A 23049-nucleotide genomic window follows, 5' to 3' on the forward strand; every position below is an offset into this window, starting at 1 on the left:
ATAGTATTTGCTATAATTACCATTTGAAATTAAACTATTTAATTTATTAAATAATTAATACTATAACTCATAAATCTTTATAAAATAATTATTAAGTGGATTCAAATATGTACGTAATAACGCAATTATAAGCATATGCAATTGATTCGATTCGGTTATGCAAACAAATTAATATAAAGACATACATGTACGTAATTTACATAATTATATACATATTTTTCAATCGAGTAATGGATCAAATAACCTTAGATGACAGTAAGTTGTAATAATAATAATGTTTGAAAATAGTTATAAGCTTCAATATGTATTCAATAATTGATTTCATATGCTTTAAAATTAAATGAATAAATAGGTTGATTCGTGCCTAAATGGATATGGGTTACAAATGGGTCAAATATTTTATATAAATGGGTCATAAATTGGTCAATGAGTTTTAAATGACCCTACCCATTTTGACTCTACTCATATCCAACCATTTAACATGTCTATTTATAACTTCCTCTCCTTGGATGGAAGAGGGGATCGCTATCCTCTGGATCGCCAATGTGTTTACAATTAACAATTGAAAAAATCAATTGCCACAATTAAAGCAATAGTACTATATGTCTTGGGTACGTGTCATCAGGGACCCAAGTGGTATGGTACCAGGGGATGTAGGTTTATGGGATCTACAAACCAGCACCCACTAGTATCTTGACACATGAGCCTATGTCATCACAGGTTTGAGACACCATCGACTCTTATATTTTTGTTCGTCTTCTTATCGTCTCAATAGTGGAATTAATTCATTTAACTACAAAAAAAAGATTATGGAAATATTTTCATAAAAAACCATTCCTTTGTTCGATCTATATTCCAATGTCCTCTCAATGCACCATATTTAGCATCAAAGGGAATTTTTTTTTCTTTCTTCTCTTGGCCAAAATTTTAAACATGAATAAATTGATTTCTAACAGCCCAATACTTTTAGAATGTGTAGCCTTTAACTCTAGGGCAAAATTTTGACTAATATGAACTTTATACTCATTGTTTTTGCATTTTTCTCAATTTCGCCCTCATCTTGTCCTCATTAGTTCTTGTTGCTAGTCATCAACACCATAAATGTAGCTCAATCACTCGCCGATAATGAAACCATCATCTCCTTTAGTATGTTTGAGTCACAAATAGAGAACACCATTAATGGATTCATCAAGGATTCTCAAAATGAAGTGTTCGAGAAATCAATAGTTTTTATATTGGAAATGAATTTTTTTGAAATTTTTTTAAATGGTGTTAACAGATTTTTTAGATTGCTAAAATATTCTAACACCAAATTCCTTTAAATTGCAATCATTTCTTTTCTAACATTATGCTGGGAGAGTAAAGAAGGATGGTCTTCTATTTCCTACCAAGGAGAGGAGGCACAATCCTATAATATTACAATTAATTTGTGGTATTTTACTCTAAAATCCTAAGCTTTCATGTTTGTTGTTTTTAAGAATAGCAACAAAATTCTTTTTTATTTTTTAAAATTGTCCCCTCCCAACTCTATGTGAGCACATCACTCCCGTCCCATTTTGAAAGAGAAAATTTCAAAAAAAAAAAATGTGTAACAAAAATTTGTGTCATTCCGCATTACTTAAAAGACGCAGTGTGTCCCAAATTTGAGAAATGGCGCCCCACGAACTCCGCCGCCCGTTCAAACGCCCGGCTTTCTCCGACCAGCATAAGCGTCGGGAGCTTTCACTTCTCCGGCAGGCGCAGAACCGCCGCGACGCCCATCACCACGCTCGCTGCCTCGCGTCCTCGGTTCTCTCTCTCCATGCCCACACCCCTGACCCCATCGCCTCCGACCCACAAGCCCCGCCCGACATCGAACTCGCCCCCGAGCCCGAACCTGAACCTGAACCTGAACCCGAACAATGCTCCGGCGAAATCGATGTTCGTTGGGCGTCGAAGCTCAGAGGCCCCGAAGCTCGTCGATGGTTCGCCAGACAACTCATGCTTCCCGAGTGGATGATCGATGTCCCAGATGGATTGAATGACGACTGGTTTTTTATTCTCCGCCATTTCTATATATCTTTGATTGCTCAATCTTTGTTTTCAGTGTTTTTTTCTTTTCCAGTAGAAAGATTAGGCGCAACTGCTGCAAACGGGAGTATAAATTTAGGGCCTTCCGCCCCGCCCCCTAAAAAATGCTGCTTGGATCAGGAGACTGTAGTTCGCATGGATTAGGGTTTTTTGTTTGCTTCTTTTTTTTTCCCCTGGACAAGTTAGAGCAGCGAACTTTAGAAATTAGTTATTTTGGACTACAAAGGGCTAGCTTAATGTTTAAACCAAATTTTCAAAAGGCTCAATCGAGGTTCGCAAGGCAAGGCATGCCTGAAACGCCTTGAGGCTGAATCTAAAATAACAAATTTCAAGAAGTGCTAAGGCTTACGGATGGGCTTGTCATTGAAGAGAAGTGTGTGGTTTTTTAGAGAGCAAGAAATCTGAATACAAATGAAAGACAAATCACCAGCACTCTGTTCTTATAATCCATTTTGTTTTTGACATGGCTGCTTGCCAATCATTTTCTATCTACTTGTTATAACAGTGAATATGCTTTGCTATGGCTTAGTTCAGCTGTTGGCATGAATGACTTCTCACATTCTTGATGTGTGTCTTGAGAAAGCCTTTACATTCTCAAATTTCCAAATGTTAGATCACATTGTTAATTTTCAAGAGTTTCTCATAAAATTTAGACATTAGTGATTGATGAACTCATTAAGAGTATTCATAACGAGATCTCATGGCGTATGTTGTTTGCAGATGATATTATGTTAATTGATGGAAATAGGAGCTAAGTAGAATCTAAGTTAGAATTATGGAGGGGAGTTTTAAAGTCTAGATGTTTTAGGAATAGGATTAGTAGAAATATATGAAATATAATTCATCTATGGTAGGAGGAATATCGGAGAAAAGATTAGATTTGATGGTCAAAAAATTAATAGCACTAGTTGATTTCAATACATCGAATCTATTATGCGATTGGAAAGAGAAACCCGAAAGTATGTAATACGTAGAGTTAAAACTAGTTGGGTAAAATGGAAGAGTGTTTCGAGCATGTTATATGATCATAGAATACCCTTAAAATTAAAAATAAAATTTTATATAAAAGCTATAAGACCAATCATTCTATATGTATCAGAATGTTGGGCAACTAAGCGACAACATATCCAAAAAGTAAAAGTTGCCAGAATGTGAGTGCAAAGGTGGATGAGTGGTAAATATTAAATTATAAATTCCAAACATATTAATAAATTAGGTATAGCACCACTAGAATATAAGATAAGGTAGGGGTAACTTAGATAGTTTGGACATATGAAACATGGGTCAATAGTGCACCGTTGAGGAATAGAGAGCTGGTTACTATTATTGGTAGTAGAAGGGGTAGGGTTCTACTTAAAATGACATGGAATGAGATAGTGAGAAGGATTTAATAGCACCAAAGCTTTCCAAGAAAAATGCCCTCGATCGTGTGAATTGGTGGAAAATGATTCATATAGCCAACTCCATCTAGTGGAACTTAAGGCTTGGTTTGTTGTTGTTGTACTCAGGCTTAAATCCATAGGATTTTGAAGAACTGTAAAGCATTCCTGGATTTTTGTATAATGTATTTTAAATTTTGAAAATGCAATTGCTTCAATGTGATCTGAGAAAGGTTTTATGCTCTCACGTGCCTAATGTCAGATAACATTGCTAATTTGAAAGAGTTTATGCTAGATTAATTTAGATTTTACGGGTTCATGGATCTATAGAGTTCTGTGAAAGTGTAAAACATGCCTGCAAATGCATTTTAAATTTTTGAATATGCCATTCATTCGATGTGATTGGAAAGAGGTTTTATGTTGTGTTGCTATGTTTTAGGAATGTATTTGCAAGGCCTGCTGGAAAACGATGTTTTGTTGTTTCTTCTAATGGAACAACAGTCAGTAGACTACGAAATGGTTCTGTGTTGCATCATTTTCCATCTGCTCTGCCCAATGGGGCCAGGGCCAGAGACAACTCTGGTTCTGCACAGTCATATTGTATACTGGATTGCATATTTCATGAGGTAACTTCCCTCCCCACCACCCAGAAATGAAGAAGAAAAGGGAAAGAATCAAAACAATCTAAGAAGGTTGGAATTCTGGTTCATTTTTTGCTGATATGTAAGGCAGTTGCTTGTTGCAGTTGGATCAAACTTACTATGTAATTGACATGGTTTGCTGGCGGGGATACTCTCTATATGACTGCACTGCTGAATTCAGATTTTTCTGGTTGAACTCCAAGCTTGCAGAGACTGGGGCTTGCAACCCGCCATCACAATACCACAGGTACAGATTCAGTCTGGTCCCCACATACAACAGTGACCTGAGTGGTTTATATGCAGCGTATACAGGCACAGTGCCTTACATCAAGGATGGGCTATTATTTTATAACAAGTAAGTTCTCTCAAGAAAAGACAGTTATTTGTGAACATCAAAACTCAAAAAGTTCAAAGAATATTCATTTAGCTTTCACTTTACAGGCTTTTTGAGTTATACTTCTATGTTTATATTCCCATATGAAATATTTCATGTTTCTGATTGTTTAATTGGAAATATGCCTCCAATTTTGTTGCCGTAAACCACTTCATTAACAATGTGTTGTGAAGCACTTATTGTGTGCTTGATTTTTGTCCAAACATGGTACAGTATGGGCAAAGTGACCATTCACCGAAAACCACACTGCTCCAAATAATTGGTATTATGTCACTCAGGAAACCTTGTACCCTCGTGGTTTTTAATCTTATCTTCAGACAAGAGAAAAATCATTAGTATAATTTCTAAAAAATTATGCCTTATAGATTCTTGATATTTCTCCCCTCCATTTTTATAACATTTACAGTAGGTTTGTCATATGTCTCATTCATCGATATCAGTTTAATTAATCATTCAACAAGGCATCTCTTTTGGAGATTTTAAGGACGTTGGAGGATTATTCAATGCTTGCAGGTGGTATCACCTGCAAGCATAGACTTGGAGAAACAATCTTGCCATTTCGAAAGGAAGTGTTCTTTCCATTCCATCTCTTAATAGCAGGACATTAGCCACTGTCGATAGGATCTAACAACAAAGCAGGAAAGAAATTAAAGAGAAACACAAGCATAGAAAAACTTGGTCTTTGGTTCTGCTCATTTCTCCATGGAGGAGAGAGATACAAATTTCCATCTTTACCAGAAAATTTTGAGTATTAACAATTCTAAGTTTGGTTGTATTTGTTAATTTTGGTCTGAATACCCTTTCCATCGGGTTTGCTTTTATTATATATAGAAGAGATTTACATAGTTGTCGGCACATTTTCAGCGCTTAAATGCTGCCAGATGTTCAGCATTATTTACAGCCTAATTTTCTGCTATATACAATCTAAATATAAACTAAAATATTTCAACTAAATTATTTACAGCCTAATTATCCTAAATTATCTCCGTAACTTCCCCCCTCAAATTGATGCTGGTAGATCAAGAAGCATCAATTTGTCAACCAAGAACTGATGTCGGTGCCGAGAAAGAGCTTTATTGAATATGTCTGCAGCTTGACGTTCGGTGGAAATGTGAGGAAGAGTAATCACTTGTTTGTCAAAGGATTCACGTATTGAATGGCAATCGACTTTGATATGTTTCGTATACTCATGGAAGATAGGATTAGCAGCGATCTGAATAACACTAGTATTATCAACATGAAGAGGAGTGGAATGAAGTTGAGAAAAACAAAGTTCACCCAATAACCCACGTAGCCAATTGATCTCAGAGCTTGCGGAAGACATAGCAAGATACTTAGACTCAGTGGAGGACTTGGAAACTCTGTCTTGATTCTTACTCTTCCAAGAAATGAGTGCATTGCCTAAGAAACATGCACCATCCAGTAACAGAGTGATGAGTATCCGCACATCCGGCCTAATCAGCATCACTATACCCCACCAGCTGTAAGGAAGATTCCTTAGGAAATAACAACCCACATGTAGAGGTGCCCTTTAGATATCGGATAATGCGGCAAACAGTGGCTAGATGAAGATGTCGAGGAGCTTGCATAAATTGATTGACTTACTGCACAACAAAAGAAATATCAAGATGAGTATTCGTTAAGTAGTTCAAACTCCCAACAAGTTGCTGATACAAGGATGGATCTGATAGAAGCTCGCCTTCCTCCTGATGAAGCTTAAGATTTACCTCCAAGAGAGTAAAAACAGAGTTACCTAATTGGAGACCAGCCAATGAACTCACTTCTTGTGTGTATTTGTGCTAATGTAACAACATATCGGTTAGAGTAAGCTACACCTCAAGGCCAAGAAAGTACTACAGGGGACCAAGATCTTTCATGTGAAAAGAGGCTTTGAGATGCTGTTGTAATTGCTTAATTAACTCAGTATCAAAGCCAATAATCACAATGTCATCAACATATACTAGAAGCAATACAATTCTTCTAGAAGTCTTGTGAAGAAAAAGAGAGGAATCAAACTGACATGTAAAATGAAAAGCAAGCAAGGTAGAGCGAAATGTATCAAACCATGCACGCGGAGCCTGTTTCAATCCATACAAGGATTGGCATAGCCGACAAACCTCTGAGGAAGGTGTAGCAAACATGTCGAGAGGTGGAGACATATAGATTTCTTCCTTCAAATCCCCATGTAGAAAAACATTCTTCACATCCATCGACTGGAGAGACCACCCTTGCAACGTAGCATGTGCCAAGATAGTCCGCACAGTAGCCATTTTGGCAACAGGTGCAAAGGTCTCTTCATAATAAATACCATACTTTTGCCGGTTCCTAAGAGCCTCAAGATGGGCCTTATATTTGCTCAGTGACCCATCAAATCGAAACTTGACTAAGTACACCCATTTACAACCAATAGGCTTGACACCAAAGGGACAAGTCACAAGATCCCAAGTATGATTATCTTGAAGAGATTGGATTTCTTCTTGCATGGCCTGCTGCCAACATGCTTGGGTGGCTGCCTGTGAGGAACAGAAACAGTGTCGAGAGTGGCAATAAGCGAGGTATGAGGAAAACCATACTTATTCAATGGATGTGTATTGGGGAGGGGGGAGAGCCGAGGAACCACAGAATTAGATGACGAATCAGTGTTTGGAAGGGGCATTGAAGAAGGAGGAGGACGTCAATGATACACCACACCTGGTTAAAATTGCTCAATAGAAGAAGACACATCATCAAAAGCACGAAGAAGAGTAATAGGAGTATAAAAAATAACCTGAGATTGAAAGAAATATTGATTTTCGAAGAAAATACATTTCGGGAGATCCAGAATTTGTTTGCATGAGCATCATAACAAACAAATCATTTCTAAGTAGGACTGTATCCCATAAAGGCACACGTGACAAACTGAGCAGCAAGCTTGTGACGCTCAACAGGTGGTTGATTAACAACACAAACACACCCAAAAGTATGAAAGAATTGATACTCAAAAGATATGCCAAATAATCGAAAATAGGGAGTATCATAATTTAGAGTGGCAGTATGTAAACAATTGATCAAATAGACAGCAATAGATAAAGCTTCTATCCAAAACTCAGAAGGTACAGAAGAATCAATCAATAAAGTACAAACGACAACTAAGAGATGACAATTCTTACGCTCAACGACTCCATTTTGTTGAGGGGTATAAGGACAAGAACGCTAGGAAATGACCCCCTTTTGCTAAAGAAAAGTCTAAAAAGAATGCGACATGTGCTCTCCCCCCCCCCCCCTTCCTGAGTCGGAGTGTAAAGTTTTGATACAAGTGCTAAATTGCGTCTCGATAAATGCAACAAATTTTTGAAAGACAGAATACAAGTCAACTTTAGAGCTTTAGAAAATATATCCAAGCGAATTAACTATAATCATATTTAAACGTCACAAAATAACGATATTGACCATGAGAAATAACAGGATTCACACCCCAAACATCATTATGCACAATCTCAAAGTAATTAGAAGCACGACTACTATAGCAACGTCCCGAGAGTGCGGGTGCCCCGGGCGGCGAAATAAAAATCATTTTTAATTTTCAAGGAAAAATAGGGAATGCCGGAGTCGCCACTAACCTTTTAGTGTGGTTAGAACACATGATTACTCCCCCGTTAGGGGTAGAATGGGTCTACGTTACCAGAAATGCGGTCGGGAGTTTGGTTCCGAGAGGGGAAGGTACGAGCACCTCCTACGCTTCCGTTCTTACGAACGGTACCTAATTAATTTAGAATTATTCCTAAGTTAATCTAAAAAGTCTTTAAAATTACTCTAATAAATTTATTAATACATGTGCAAAGTGAATAAATAAATAAATAAATAAGTAAATAAATAATACAAAAAATATATGTAAAATCTAAATATTTACATATTCCCTCATAACTAAAGGTACGTGAAGCCCGAAGGCTCATACCCTAGCATTAAAATCATAGGGATAAAAATAAAAAATATATATATTTAAGAAAATACGCTCCCAAATTTTGAAATTGAATAGAAAATATTTATAGGAAAATACTAGTATGGGAGGTTTTAATATGTATTAATGGGATAATAAGTTAAGATATTAAACTATCACAATGCCTATAATAATAATAATAATAATAATAATAATAATAATAATAATGAAGATAATAAGCATATTTTAATAATAGGACGCTTACCTTAATATGAACACACAATTAAGGGTATAAACAAAATCACCAAAACTAAAGAAACGATCTTGTAATCAAACTAAGTAAACCTAAAATTAGCAAGTAATTATACATAGGAAAGGAAACAATTAAATTATGGGAATATATCCAAACTCTTACTATATGTAAACAATCAGCATGGTAATTCATAAACTTATAATAGGAAATCAAATCAAAGCTCAATATACCATCTCAAACGACACTAAATAACGAAACATGATAATGACCTTAATACATGACATGGCGGTTAAAAAAAAAAACCTTACTTTGATAATACATCATCTAATATTTATAAGTAGATACAACCAAAAATCTAAACTTGAAAATAAATGTCATGACAATAATAATCCTACAATAATAAAGATAGACCAGTTAATATTCGTAATAAATGTGAAGAAGAACAAAAATAAAAATAAAATAAACATGGCTATCAAATACTAATATTACATAACAAACACAATAAAAATTTAAACTTTTGATATAGAAACTAAAATATTTACAAGGCTACAGGTGTAAGTATGTGTATTTGTGTGTGCAGTGTGCGTATGGATTCTGCGTGATATATACACAGATGCAGAAGTAAAATAGAGTAAAAACTTAAAATTTATGTACCAAAAACACCAGCTGAACCAATATATATATATATATATATATATATATATGTGTGTGTGTGTGTGTGTGTGTGTGTGTGTGCACGCGCGCGCACGCAGATACAGCAGAGGGAAGCAGGGGACTCACCGTGGGTGCGTGTGAGGCTATGGACGTGACAGAGGGACGCCGGAGACGATGGCTAGATTCAACTGGTGTCTTCGGGAGAGATGCTCTGCTCGTGATCTGCAGGGGCTGCTGTGGTGTGCTCTGTCCTGCTGTGGAGGAGTGGCTTGGGCTCGTGTGGTTGAAGATGACCGGAGCAGTGAACATTGAGGCAACTGGTGACTCCAGCAGCGTCGAAGCAGTGGGTCATCTTGATAGCAGTGGGGTGGACGGAGATCGTCTCTACAGGGGGGATGACTTGGGATAGCTGTGGGTTTCTGGCGCGGGAAGAGAAGTGTGACAACTTGCTGTGTTCGGCTGGTGGGGAGGCAACAGGGAGTGATAAAGAGGATCTCTTTCGACCGTGGGGGGAGCAGCCAGGAAGAGGATGGAGAGGCGAGAGAGCGATGGTGGTGTAGCGGGTAAGGGAGACAAGAGAGTGAGAGTTTCGTGGAGTTGCCGCGGCTTAGAAAACATACAGAGAGATCAGTCTTTTTCTTTTTAGTGAATGTCTCCTTGCCCCGGCACTGTGTGTGCGCCCCCCCTGTGTGTGTGTGTGTGTGAAAGAGCCTATATATAGGCTTCTATTAAAACCCTACACCAAGCCATAATAATAATAATAATAATAAAGTAATATTAATAATGATGAATATAGAAATAATGATAATAGTAAACGATAATAATAATAAGAGTAATAAAAATAAAATTAATAATAATAATAATAATAATAATAATAGCCAAATAATAATAATGATAATAATAGTACAAATAATAATAATAATAATAATAATAATAATAATAATAATAATAATAATAATAATAGTGGTAAAAATAATAATGATAACAATAAAAATAAAAATAATAATAAATAATAGTGATAATAATAAATTACTTATATCAATATAGGAAAATAATTAATAATAATAATAATAGTGAAAATAAAAATAATAATAATAATATAAATAACAACAATAAAAATCATAGTAATAATAATAATAATAATAATGAAATAATAGTGATAATAAAATAATAATAATAAAAATAAGGTAATAATAATAATAATACAATGAGAAAGGACCCCTTGTTCTATTTGGTTAGGGCAAAAATAGGGTGTCTACAACTACCATGCGCAAGAAAAAGGTAAAGTTTTACTTTTACCAAGGCGACAAGTAGCATAGTCAAAAGATACAAGAGAAGGAAAGAAATCTTTATTGCCCAAAAAGCCATGTTTCATAAGATGAGCCAAGACAACAGAAATAGGATGACCTAATTTCTTATGCGATACTTCATTTTTATTGGTAGTAGTCGTACAAGCAAGAGAAACAACATTACGAATAGAAAATTGAAAAGGAAATAAACGTCCCACTTTAGGCCCCTTTGCGATCACCATCCCCGACACCTAATCCTACACAAGACAACCATCACGAGAAAAATGAATATCACGGTTACTATCTACCAATTGTCCAACAAAAATCAAATTGGTAGACAATCTAGGAGAGACAAAACATCGCGAAATGAGGAGCCCAAATTACCAATAGCAGTAATTGGAAGAGTACTGCCATCAGCAATTTGAATATTTTGCGTGCCTCTATGACCCGTCATATTATTAGTCACGATTAGAAGCACTTGAATCAACAATCCAAAAAGTTGAGTTAGTAGTCATACCTTGCAAGCCTAAGGCCGTAAAAGCCGACACAATCATCTGTTGGACCATTGCTAGTTTGAGAACAGACGAATCAAAGCTTATAGTGAGTGGCACAGAAGAAGAAGAAGAGGCCTGAAAAGCTTGGGATTGGCGATTTTGAGGCCGCACTCGATAGTCTTTGATGATATGGCCTTCTTTCTTATAGTGGTTACAAACTTTCTTAAGATAGTTGCGAGCAATATGACCAAAACCCTTGCAATTCAAACACCGCAACTTGTTCCTCCCTCTCCCTTGTGTTGCATATGATACATTCACAGCCTCAAAATTACCTTCTCAGAAGTCATACCCATCTGCGTGGATAATCGTTGTTCTTCGCGCAATAAATCTCCCAAACAAATATCCAAAGAAGGAACCGGATTACAGTTCAATAAATTGGCTTGAACAGGCTTAAATTCAGGTCGAAGTTTCATTAAAAATTGATTGCGTTGACTCTCAGCATGAACCGCTTGAAGAGCCGCGAGTGTCGTAGGGGGAACCTTAGCATGAACAATACCAAAAGACTCGCTTCAAAGATTAATAAAACTAAAATAAAATTGTTCAATAGGTAAATTAGCTTGACAGTAATTACTAATTTCCAACTCCAATTGGAACTTCAGAGCACTGTGATCTTGGTAGTAAATACAGTGGAGATAATCCCACATAGCCTGAGCCATAGTAAAACAACAAAGATTGGTCACAAGGTGAGACTCAATCGTCCCCAATAGCCAAAGAGATCACCTTAGCATCCTTGACCTCCCACTGTGCAAATTCCTTTTCATCATTGGGAACTTGAGTAGAACTATCAATATGATTTGACAATTCGTTCCTGTTCAAGAACATTTTAAATTGGAATTCCCACATAGGGAAATTCTTTCCAATAAATCAAACAATAATCTTTTCAATAGACATGATGAAAGGCACTGAAAAATAAAAATAATCCCAAGCAGTCAACCAAATAAACAGCAAGCCCAACTCAAATCAGGTCCAAATCCAAATAATAAGAGGTCTATAGACACAACCAGATTACAAAAACCCGACAGAAATAAAAAGCCCAGATCAAACACGGAAGCCTAACTCAAAATACCTGCGCTGTGTGAAAAACAACATAGCAGAGGAAGAAACACAGCACCTTCGTCGATCGCACCAGGAGTCGAAGCTGCTAACCACCACAGAAACTGCCGACAGCCACAAAGATGCCCAGCCACAATGTATACAATCTAAATATAAACTAAAATATTTCAAATAAATTATTTACAGCCTAATTATCCTGAATTATCTCCATAACAGTATCCAGTCTGAAAACGAACTTGAGCAAATAGCTAATTCTCCCTTGGGGAGATTTCCTCCGAATGGGCTTGTTGACCTAGGTGTGATAGCAATCAGCCTGCATAGTGGAGACCCAAAGTATGGGTCAGATCACTGTCAAAACATGACACTTGGGCTTATATAATTCAAGGAATTGGAATAGCACTCTCACCATCGATTGTAGCTTTTGGTGCAGCAACAAGCGTTCAGTCTACAAGTGGTATCAAAGTCAAGGCCATAGATATGATTCCAAGCGCTAGCAACAGTTGATGGAGGGGACAACATTGGCCAAAGCATGGTAGCAATCAACTCATATGGCAGAGGCTTTGGGAATGGGTCAAGTCACACTCAAGTGTGAGGCTTGGGCTGCTTTAATTTAAAGGTTTTGTGACAGGCCCACATTGGTTGTGTATTAAGGAAATCCTAAGCCTATGATACGAGGATGATTTGGGTTCCAAGGCATTCCAACTATGTCAGGCTCCTTTTATAGGACAATATCTCACCGGAGATGGGCCCAAGACCGTGACATTTGGTATCAGAGCCACCCTGGGGGTACTATCATATGAGACCTACACAGAAGTATTCTAATGAGAGTGTCCGAGATTCAATAGGAGAGAATGTCACAGTCCCACATCGGGGTGTGTATTAGGGAAATATTGGGTTTATAAGACTTTGGGCTCCAACTATGTGAGGTGCCTTTTATAGGACAATACCTTACCAGAGATGGGTATAAGATCTTGATAGGTTTTGAGTAGCACTCTTACAATCACCTAGCTCCACCATGAGCTCCTCCCAAAATTTCAAAGATACCATAAAGTACATCTACCTTTCCGAAGCCAATTAACTAAAATTCGCGAGTCACTTTCAATAATCACATTAAAATAATGCAAACTTTTGCACAAATGAATTCCCTCTCTAATTGCTTTTAATTCCGCAATAGTATTTGTACCATTGCCAAAATAACTTAAAAAACCCGATTTTACCATTATTTAATACTTATTATATGAAGCTCTTGTGTTCTATAAAATTCATTACTGATTAGATTATTATGAACTGTTTATTTGGATCAACCAAGTTTGTGTCCTATTTATAGGCGAAATACTGCCAAAATTTTTCTAAACTGATAAAACTTTGTTGACTCTACGAGTCTAATCTTGTTTTGATAATGATAAATCACTTGATATTTGATCTATGCATTGAGTTTGTGAACAGGACTTACACTAAGCATGCACGGAAAGTGAACAAATTTTGGTAAGATCTATGGAACTCAAAGAGTACGGGAATCAAGATGCAAGCGGCAAAGTTCAAGAATATTTTGGGAAAGGGTATTTAGAACTCACGTACTTACATTTTCATATGATTTAATTTGAGGCTCATTATAACTTAGAATGGTTTTAGGATTCATGCATTTCATGTACATCATTAGGAAACTCTCATGGACCTTGAAATGTTTTCAAAATCATGAAAAATATGTTTTATGAAAGATTCAAGAAAAGGAGTCAAGCAGGTTTTTAGTTGGATATGAGAAAATGGGGACTTCGGTCGCTTGAACTCAAACCTTAGTAGCCTGGAGAATTTCTTCGATTGCCTAAAGATTAAGTTCAGTCGCCTGAAGAATTAAATGGAGAAGACAGAACCTGACCGAGGCTCTTCGTTCGCCTGACCTTGAAACCTTAGGCGCCTGAAGTTGAGACTTCAGGAGCCTGAAGTCGAGTTCGGTTGCCTGAACTCGCGGGAAAGCCTAAAAATCAGTTCTTTATTAAAAAGACATGCGGAGTATCTTATTGATCCAACGGCTGAGATTAATTCTAAGGGTAATATACTATATATTATGAATATCTAAACCCTAGAATAATAGCTAAGACACAACAAGAAAAACATACATTTCATTGCAAGATTTAAACCCTTGAGCTGATTTTCTGCACTTCAATCTTCTTCCATCTTCTTTGGGCAAATCTCTACTAAAATCAAAAGGGCATTCATTCATCCAACTAAAAGGTTAATCTTAAGAAAATATTTCTCCTTCCCTTCTTTTGAAAACATTTTTTTTGGAGAAAATATTTTGAGGTATTTTTGAAAGGCTTGAGCGTATATTTACACTCATATATATTTTGCTTGAAATTAGCCTTCTATCATTTTTAGAGGTCAAATCTAAAGCAAATCATTTTCCACACTCTCATTCTTTTACTTGAAAAATATCTTTGAGAAGAAGACCATACTCTACTGAGTTTCATTTTAAAATCATTTGAGAGTGCATATAGAATTTTAAATTGTAAAATTAGCTTTTGAGAAGCACTTCATTGTACGAAAATTATTTTAAAACAGTGTCTTTGCGGTTCGGGTTGTGAACCATACCAAGTGAGGGTACATCACTTGGAGAGGTAGCTCCGTCTAGAAAGAGCAAATCGAACGAGGGGATATCGTTCAGGGAGGGGATATTAAGGTAACACGCACTTATAAAATGCTAGAATGTTAAGGTCTAAGGATTTTCAATAATTGTAAAATTTTGAGCCAAATTCTTTGATCTTAATTGCTACTAATAAAGAGTTAATGCATAATAGGCAAACTTGCTTAATCTAAAAAATTAATTACTTGGTTTTAGCTAATAAATAATGTCTTAAATACAACAAAGAATTTATTCGATAATAGTGCAAGAAACGTAAATATTTAAAATTTTAAATATCACATGTGATTGTTAATTAGAAATTAAGGATCAACCTTCCTAGAGACACATGCTTCCGTGTCGCAACCAAAAATTTTGATATATGTACGGAAATATAAGCGAGAACTTTTAACTCTTATTATTATTTTTAAATTTTTCAAAAAAATATTAACATTTAAAATTTATCAATATAAAAATTATTTGTAAAAATAAATATCTTTTAATATTATAAATATATCAAACCATAAGTAATTTGAAACTTTTATTTATACTATTGAATTTTTGAAATATCTCAATAAGAGGAGAGACAGCTATAAGGAGATCCATCACCATCACGGTCCAAGTTCTTTTCAAATGCCCAAATAAAGGTAAAGGCAAAATACCTTATAAATAAATATGACCCCCACCACATGGCCATATTGAGAACATATTTTTGTGTAACATCAATTTTATTCCCAAAAAAAGGTAGAGAATTAATTACAAAGTTTCTTATAATAGCAAGATTACAATTCTCAAAAGTATAGGGCATTGCATTAGCTTAAAAACATTTGCATATTTTAAAATGGAAATATCATAATTTTTGTGAATCGTTTAGTATTTTAAGCGGTTCAAATTTATTTTATTATTATTATTATTATTATTTTAATTATATATATATATATATATAGAGAGAGAGAGAGAGAGAGAGAGAGAGAGATGCATGTGGTTTATGACGAACAAATAAAACAAACCCAGATGCAACTATATTATTTATTTCTGAATTAAGTTGCCTTGACATCGATGTCAACCACTCAATACACATGACCCATACATGCACTAACATTATGATTGCATTGCCAATGCCATTTATATACATGGGATATAAAGGCAATTTATTTTACGTATCATTATTATATTTTATTTTTCAACCAGTAAATAAGGGCAGGCATGCATGCATGGCTTCTATAGGGCGATTATTCTGAAAGGGTGAGGGTTGCATTAAGGGTGGGAATGGCACCACTGCTGATTGTCATAGATGATGTGCATCCGTTCCATGTTGCAGAACTTGTAGGACCAGACACATCCAGTTGCTTGAAAATAGCATCCCAGACAGTGTCATCATCATAAGAATGAGCTTTTTTAATCTCAGCATAGACCTACAAATAAGTAGTACAATAACGTATTATTATTACAACTATTATTTGGTAATGAAAGAGTCTTAATAAATTGATCAGTTACATATCTCCAAGTAGACACATAATGCACCGACCTTTATCACGATTGTTCACTTAAACACAAGTAATTAGATCCCATATATTATGAGGACTTTAAACCAAGTATATATAATATATGAAGGCATGTACGTGCCTTGTTCACGGACTTGGAGTCCGATTGCACGTTGTACCAAGCCAACATGAAGTCGCACTCATCTCTCTTGGAATTCTTGCCACGATAGACGACAGCAGTTCCCTTGGTTTTGCTTTGCATGAATACAGCAGTTTGCCCATTCTCAATGTCTTTGCAGGAGGGATACCTAGCGGGTACATCCCACACATGGCTAGTAACATAGGTCACAGTGTCGCCAGTTAGGTTGTTAACCAAGCACACAGTAAACACTCCAGTATTCGCACCCAATCCCTTTGTCAAGTTTTGCACATGTTGCTGAAGAGTGGGGTTTCCCTCTTCTTTGTTCTGTTTTGCAACGATTGCTTTGTCTTTCTGTGATATACTCTTACCTGCATACTTTGACATACCTTTTAGAGTTGCGTCGGTAATAGGGTTGCCAAACACTCCGGTATAGCACTCGGTGGCCATTGTTGCTCTAGCTCGCTAACTTGCTCTCAGTCTTAACTATTATGCGATATGGTATTTTTATACGGCCACATATATGTATATATAGTGGTCTGGCATGGCCTCCTTTGTAAATGCTTGAATTTGATAGTAACGAGATTAGAATCTTATCTAGATTTAAGATATGCATAACAAAAATGGTAAAATAAAATAAAAATAAAAGATTCTCAACACGTATACATCCAATTGAAAGCTGTCCTTCTCCCCATCTATAATTATTTGGGTGAGGAAGTCAACAAATAGTCTTTAAGTGGAGATAAAACGAGAATCCACTTCCATTTTTTGGTCCCCTTAAAAAGAGGATTCCCACAGAAAAGATTAAAGCAAGCATTCCATTAATGCATGCTTGAGAATTAGAATTTTTGGATGTATAGATGCATGCATGATAGATGATTGTTTATTAGAAATGGTATCCTGTTTGCAAATACAACACATTCCATTAATGCATGCATGGAAGATGATTGGTTAGAAATTTGAATTGGAAGTGGCCCGGGGACACCTGGCTGCATTCTCATGTGCAAGCTTTGGTTGCGTTGAGATTAGGCAGATAAAAGAGTTTTAAAAGGAATAAAGAATCACAAAGTGTAAATATATATATATGCATGCTAAATAATTTATCTTCTTTCTTTGATTGATAATACAGCCTTGCATTGTTCGGAAGAGCCACCTCACACTGGAGGAAGTGAATTTTCATAACATGTGGAGTGGGAAATGGGTCAAATATAAAGTTCAAAATTAACGTAAATTAAAGTTTATATTTACTAACATATTTCATCTTTAAGTAAGATTTAAATTGTAGCACTCGTTACGAACCGCGACCGTAACGTAAAGGCCTGCATGACTGTTACATTGAAAAAATTATTTTATTTTTTATTTTTTCTTCTCACTTTTTTCCCTCTCTTTCATAAATCATTCTCAGTATACCATATGGCGAGAGGGGGAAAAGATTATAATGAGGATGACAATGACAAAAAATTTACTATTTCTTTAAATACTCACGAGAGATGCATTAATTAACAATTTGAAATTACTAACTTGTTAGGAAAATATTTTATTTTTACAATATTAGTAATGTGATATTTATGTTCTATATCTCTACTTCAACATTCTTTCTTTTCTATTAACAATTTAATGTAATAGTTGTAGAAAGTAATAGCATGCGGAGTGAGCTAGAAATGGGTCAAACATAAAGTTCAGTGGATTCGTTACTAATTTATTGGTCTCTAAACTGTACCTAAATTCACGAAAATCGATAGTCAATGGTCTCCATCACTAGATAAAGTCCAAAAATACTATTATGCAAGGAAAAAATACTTGCATCCCTACACATCCATCCAACGAACAAAATTATATTAACTTGATATTACCTTTTAAACCAACAAATCAAGATTTAAATTCATCCATTTTATTCTTTGGAATTTTATCTATTTTTTGTAACGTACTTTTATGAATTTTACTTTCTTAATTTTTTGGCTTTTATTGAATGTTCAATTTTTTATTTTATTTTTTTAGAATTTTATGCAACTTCTCTTCATCTTTTGCCACTTTTTGGTATTTTGTCTAAATTTTTTATGATTTTAGATGCATTTTCTCTATTTCTAAATTTTAATTTTTATGATTTTTTTTTTATATATTTTGAGCTTTCTAACTCTCCATTTTATTTTATATTTTTTCGTGATTTTTACTCTTGATTTGGCTATCTTTGGTATTTTTTTTATTTTTAAATTATTTAAAAATAAATTTTAAAATAAAATTCCATTATTTATTATTATTTTTGTATAGGAGTAGTCATGTGTAAGAAACTATTGATGAGAAAACTTAGTTGTTCCTTTTTGGCATTAGTTGGCGCTCGATGCATCTTCATCTTATGAAGACTTTTGTTACACAACAATGTCTACTTATACAATCGCCTTATATGACGCATGTGATGAGAAAAGCCTGCAAGGTAGGGCACCAATGAGTGCATGGGCCAGCATTGCTTAGCATTTTGTGTACTTATACTAAGGTAAAATTCTTGGATGCAATTGAAATTTATGTGCCTGACATATCCAAAATTTTCTTTTATGTTGTAACGGATACTTGTACCGTGAAAAATAAGTGAAAAGTGTTAGAAATTTATGAATCGATGCCGTCTATTTTATAAAATTAAATAAGATGTCATACTTTTAAAAGTGCTAAAAGAAAAGTACATCAATTATGTCATTGTCATATTATATATTGACATCAAAATCAGGATTTAAATAGTAAATATAATGAAATTTAATTATAAATTTATGTGAATTTTAAAAAATATACTATAATATTATATTTAATTCTATTCAAATTCATATAAATCTAAATTTAAAATTCAAAATTCAAAATTCAAAGTGGATGGTTGTGAAAATTTGTTTGTTAGACTTGATTGTGGCATGTTTCTTTCATTTGAATTTGGCTCATTTTCTATTGTAGAATTCCCTGTGGTCCAAATTGCCTCGATCCTGCAGACCATTTCCCATCACCATCGATGCTGTAGCTTGCAAGCCATTTGGGTACTCCGGCATGACTTCGAGAAGCCTGAAGTATTGCTCTGGAAGTGGTTGGCCTCAAAATCATAAGTTTTGATGGAAATATGATGATGATGATGATGGTAATTGATGAAAAGAAAATTGTTGGTTTGAAAAAAGGTTGGACTTGTCTTACCGACCTAGAAAACCAAAATTTTAGAAAAAGGACTGGGCTTATATTACCAATATTTGAAAAGGAGTGAATTTGAAAATGAGGAAGTTTGAGTGGAAACAAGTTGTGAAATGCATGAGTTTTGAAAATCTAGGGTTTCATCATCGGCCTTTGTTAATCGTCCCTGCCCGAGAGTATAAAATTAGAGGGGGGGGGGGGGTGAATGGACTCTTTTTGCATAATTAAAATTTTCTCTACAAAACAAAATACTTGGCAAGATTCAAGTAATTATATCATAGTATATGGAATGTAAATCATGCACAAAACAAATAATAAAGAGTGTAGGGAGAGAAAGCTTAACACCGGAGATTTAACATGGTTCGGCACCAAGCCAACGTCCACGCCTTACCAAGCTAAGGATTCCACAATCCACTAAAATACTCCTTCACCGGCGGAGCAAGCTTTACAACTCGTGTACCAAACCCTACTCTTGGGAAAAAATCCCTACACGCTCACAAAGAGCCCTTGGTTCACAAAGAACCTTCACTAACAACAGTTCACAAAGAACCTTTACACCAAAAAGATGATTTACAAAGGGAATGTTTCTCATTGAGCTGATTGCAAGTACAAAAAAAACCTTACACTACTCTCTCGAGGAATGATTCAAATAAGATCAATGAGCAAGAAAGGATTAAGTACTTGTGATGAATGACTAAAATGCAAAGTGCAAAGTACTTAGGTTTTGGATAATGTTGACTTTTTGAGTTCTATCTCATTTTTATTATGACAAATGCACTGAGCTTTTTGAACAGGTTTATTCTTAGCATGCACAGATGGTAGAAACACAAGGAAGTTATACGGTCCATAAAGATCGAGCCTCATATGGTTCTTGAAGAAGCAAAAGGAATGAAGACCACACTTTCTTGTTGTGGTTGCATTCAATTTTATTTGGGTTTGTAATATAATATGGTATGTAATAATACTTCTGCATGCATGATAGGACTTAATGATCAAAAGGCCATAAATTGACCGTAGGGAACCAAACCTGACTTCAGTCGACCGACGCCAGATTTTTTGGCTTAATTTAAAGGCCTAGGCTGCAGATTGACTCTTCGTCCCCAAGCACCTCATGAAAAATCCCCTATAATTGAAGAGTTATTTGTATATGAATAAGGGTGACTACTTATCAAAATCAAGATCAAATTTGAAGCTTGAAAGGGCTTTGAGTGACCAAACCTTGGCGTTATAAATGCCTAGGTCGACCGAACTAGACTAGGTCAAACTGTTGACTATGGCCCTGGTGACCGAACTGAAATTGAACTAAATTTACATGGTCAACCAAACCTTTGAGCTGCCACTTTTTACCTTCCCTTGGCGCCCAAACGTTTGGTTCAAAATCTTCCCAGGTGACCGAATTGTGAGGTTCGACAAACTGAACTACTCACCAGGTAACCAAACCTCGAACGTTTGGGAAATCGCCTTGTCTCAGCCACCCAGACTCACCCTAGGGCACCTGAAGTCAAAAAGTTCACTTTTCTCTGCGTGTCTACTTGGGCGACCAGCCATAAGAACCGGACACCTGAAACTCTCGAGTTACCTTATTTTTACCATGGTTAATTGAGGTTATTTTGGGCTAAACTTTAATTTAACAATTTCAAAATATGCAATAGGTCCCCCAACGGTCATTTTTTGGGGGAATTTCTATATATACCTCTTATTTGCTTAGATTAGTAACTGATTAGCAAAGTGATTATGCAAATTTTCTCCCAAATTTTTTATACTTCCTTTGCTTTATGCTCAAAGTTTTCAACCATAATTTCATATACTCTCTTACATACTTATTTGCGCATATCATTTTCAAATAGAGAGTTTCTTTTTATTGTTCTCCTAACTTGCAAATAATTGCAAGGTGTAGGGAGATTTGATTATGTTATTGTGCATCATTTCAAATCATTTTCTTGGCATTACCCTCATATATTCACACATATTTTAAAAATATTTTTGAGAGTCTTGCTTGATTGTTTATTCCCATTATATTTCATATATAAATATTTGATTGGGAATAACTTGTTTTATCTTCCTAGTCTTGGCATTCAAATTGCAAGACTTGAAAGTTTGCATACTTCATTTGAAAAATCTTTTGCAAGCATAAACCTTAAGTATCTGCTGTGATTATATTTGATAAAATATAATCAAATCATTGATACTTATAGTACGTATGCATATATGTTCAAAAATCATATACTAATGTTTTTTATAATTCTTAATTTGTAGTGTTTGTGGTTGTCACAACACCAGCACGACGTCATGCTACAATCGGATGCAGCTTCTGCGTTTTTTTGAATTTTTTTTTATCCAAACAGATAGAATTTCTGTATTTGAATTTAAATTTGTATAATGTATTTGAATATGAATTTTAATTATTTATAATTTTGAATAATATATGAATTTTTTAGTAATTGTGGTTTAATGTCATATATAGGAAAATATAATTACAGATTTTTAATAGAATTAATTATTTAAAAAAATTTTAATAGTAGACTAATATTGACAAATTTAAAAATCGTCACTACTAATATATTATTAGTGGAGGTTTCAAAACCTTCACTAATAGTACAATATTAGTGACGAATTTCAAAACTGTCACTAAAACCAAAGTATTAGTAAAAATTTTAAATTCGTCATTACTACTCTACAATTAGTGATGGTTTTGAAAGTTCACTAATACTCTACTAAAGCCCAAGTATTAGTCAAGGTTTTATATTCGTCACTAATACACCACTATTAGTGACGATTTTGAAACATTCACTAATAGTCAACTTTTAGTGACGATATAGGAAAATATAATTACAGATTTTTAATAGAATTAATTATTTAAAAAAATTTTAATAGTAGACTAATATTGACAAATTTAAAAATCGTCACTACTAATATATTATTAGTGGAGGTTTCAAAACCTTCACTAATAGTACAATATTAGTGACGAATTTCAAAACTGTCACTAAAACCAAAGTATTAGTAAAAATTTTAAATTCGTCATTACTACTCTACAATTAGTGATGGTTTTGAAAGTTCACTAATACTCTACTAAAGCCCAAGTATTAGTCAAGGTTTTATATTCGTCACTAATACACCACTATTAGTGACGATTTCCAAATTCGTCACTATTAGTGACGAATTTAAGCCAAGCCGATGTATAATTTATAGTGACGGTATTAGGGTTTTAGTGATGGTGATAATCCATCACTACTCTATTATTAGTGACGCTTGTGGTAATCCGTCACTAATAAGTATTACTAATGGAAGTTATGGCGACTATTTTAAAATCATCACTAATACTTATAAAACCATCACTAATACTATTAGTGACAGTTTTTTGATTAATAGTGACGATTTTGATCTTTTACTAATAACCTCATTTTTTGTAGTGGATTATTATATTATGATTGTCAGTCTAAAATTGTG

At 34.8% G+C, this 23049-nt stretch overlaps 2 protein-coding genes across 2 annotated transcripts; one reads left to right on the forward strand and one right to left on the reverse strand.

Annotated features, from left to right (window-relative positions):
* The first annotated feature begins 1582 nt into the window (after positions 1–1582).
* Positions 1583–19692, forward strand: LOC131160573 (uncharacterized). The gene is made up of 5 exons (XM_058116384.1): positions 1583–2030; positions 3889–4075; positions 4195–4445; positions 13650–13762; positions 19378–19692. The coding sequence occupies exons 1-4, from the start codon at positions 1651–1653 to the stop codon at positions 13690–13692; spliced, it is 861 nt and encodes a 286-aa protein (XP_057972367.1). The 5' UTR covers positions 1583–1650; the 3' UTR covers positions 13693–13762; positions 19378–19692.
* On the reverse strand, positions 15821–16948 carry LOC131160574 (23 kDa jasmonate-induced protein-like). Its single transcript, XM_058116385.1, has 2 exons — positions 16447–16948; positions 15821–16235 (listed from the first exon to the last, which is right to left on the reverse strand). Exons 1-2 carry the CDS (start codon positions 16891–16893, stop codon positions 16053–16055), a joined length of 630 nt encoding a protein of 209 aa, XP_057972368.1. The 5' UTR covers positions 16894–16948; the 3' UTR covers positions 15821–16052.
* Positions 19693–23049: the final 3357 nt, after the last annotated feature.

Source organism: Malania oleifera, chromosome 7, assembly GCF_029873635.1.
Source record: "Malania oleifera isolate guangnan ecotype guangnan chromosome 7, ASM2987363v1, whole genome shotgun sequence".
In the NCBI taxonomy this organism is placed as follows: domain Eukaryota; kingdom Viridiplantae; phylum Streptophyta; class Magnoliopsida; order Santalales; family Ximeniaceae; genus Malania; species Malania oleifera.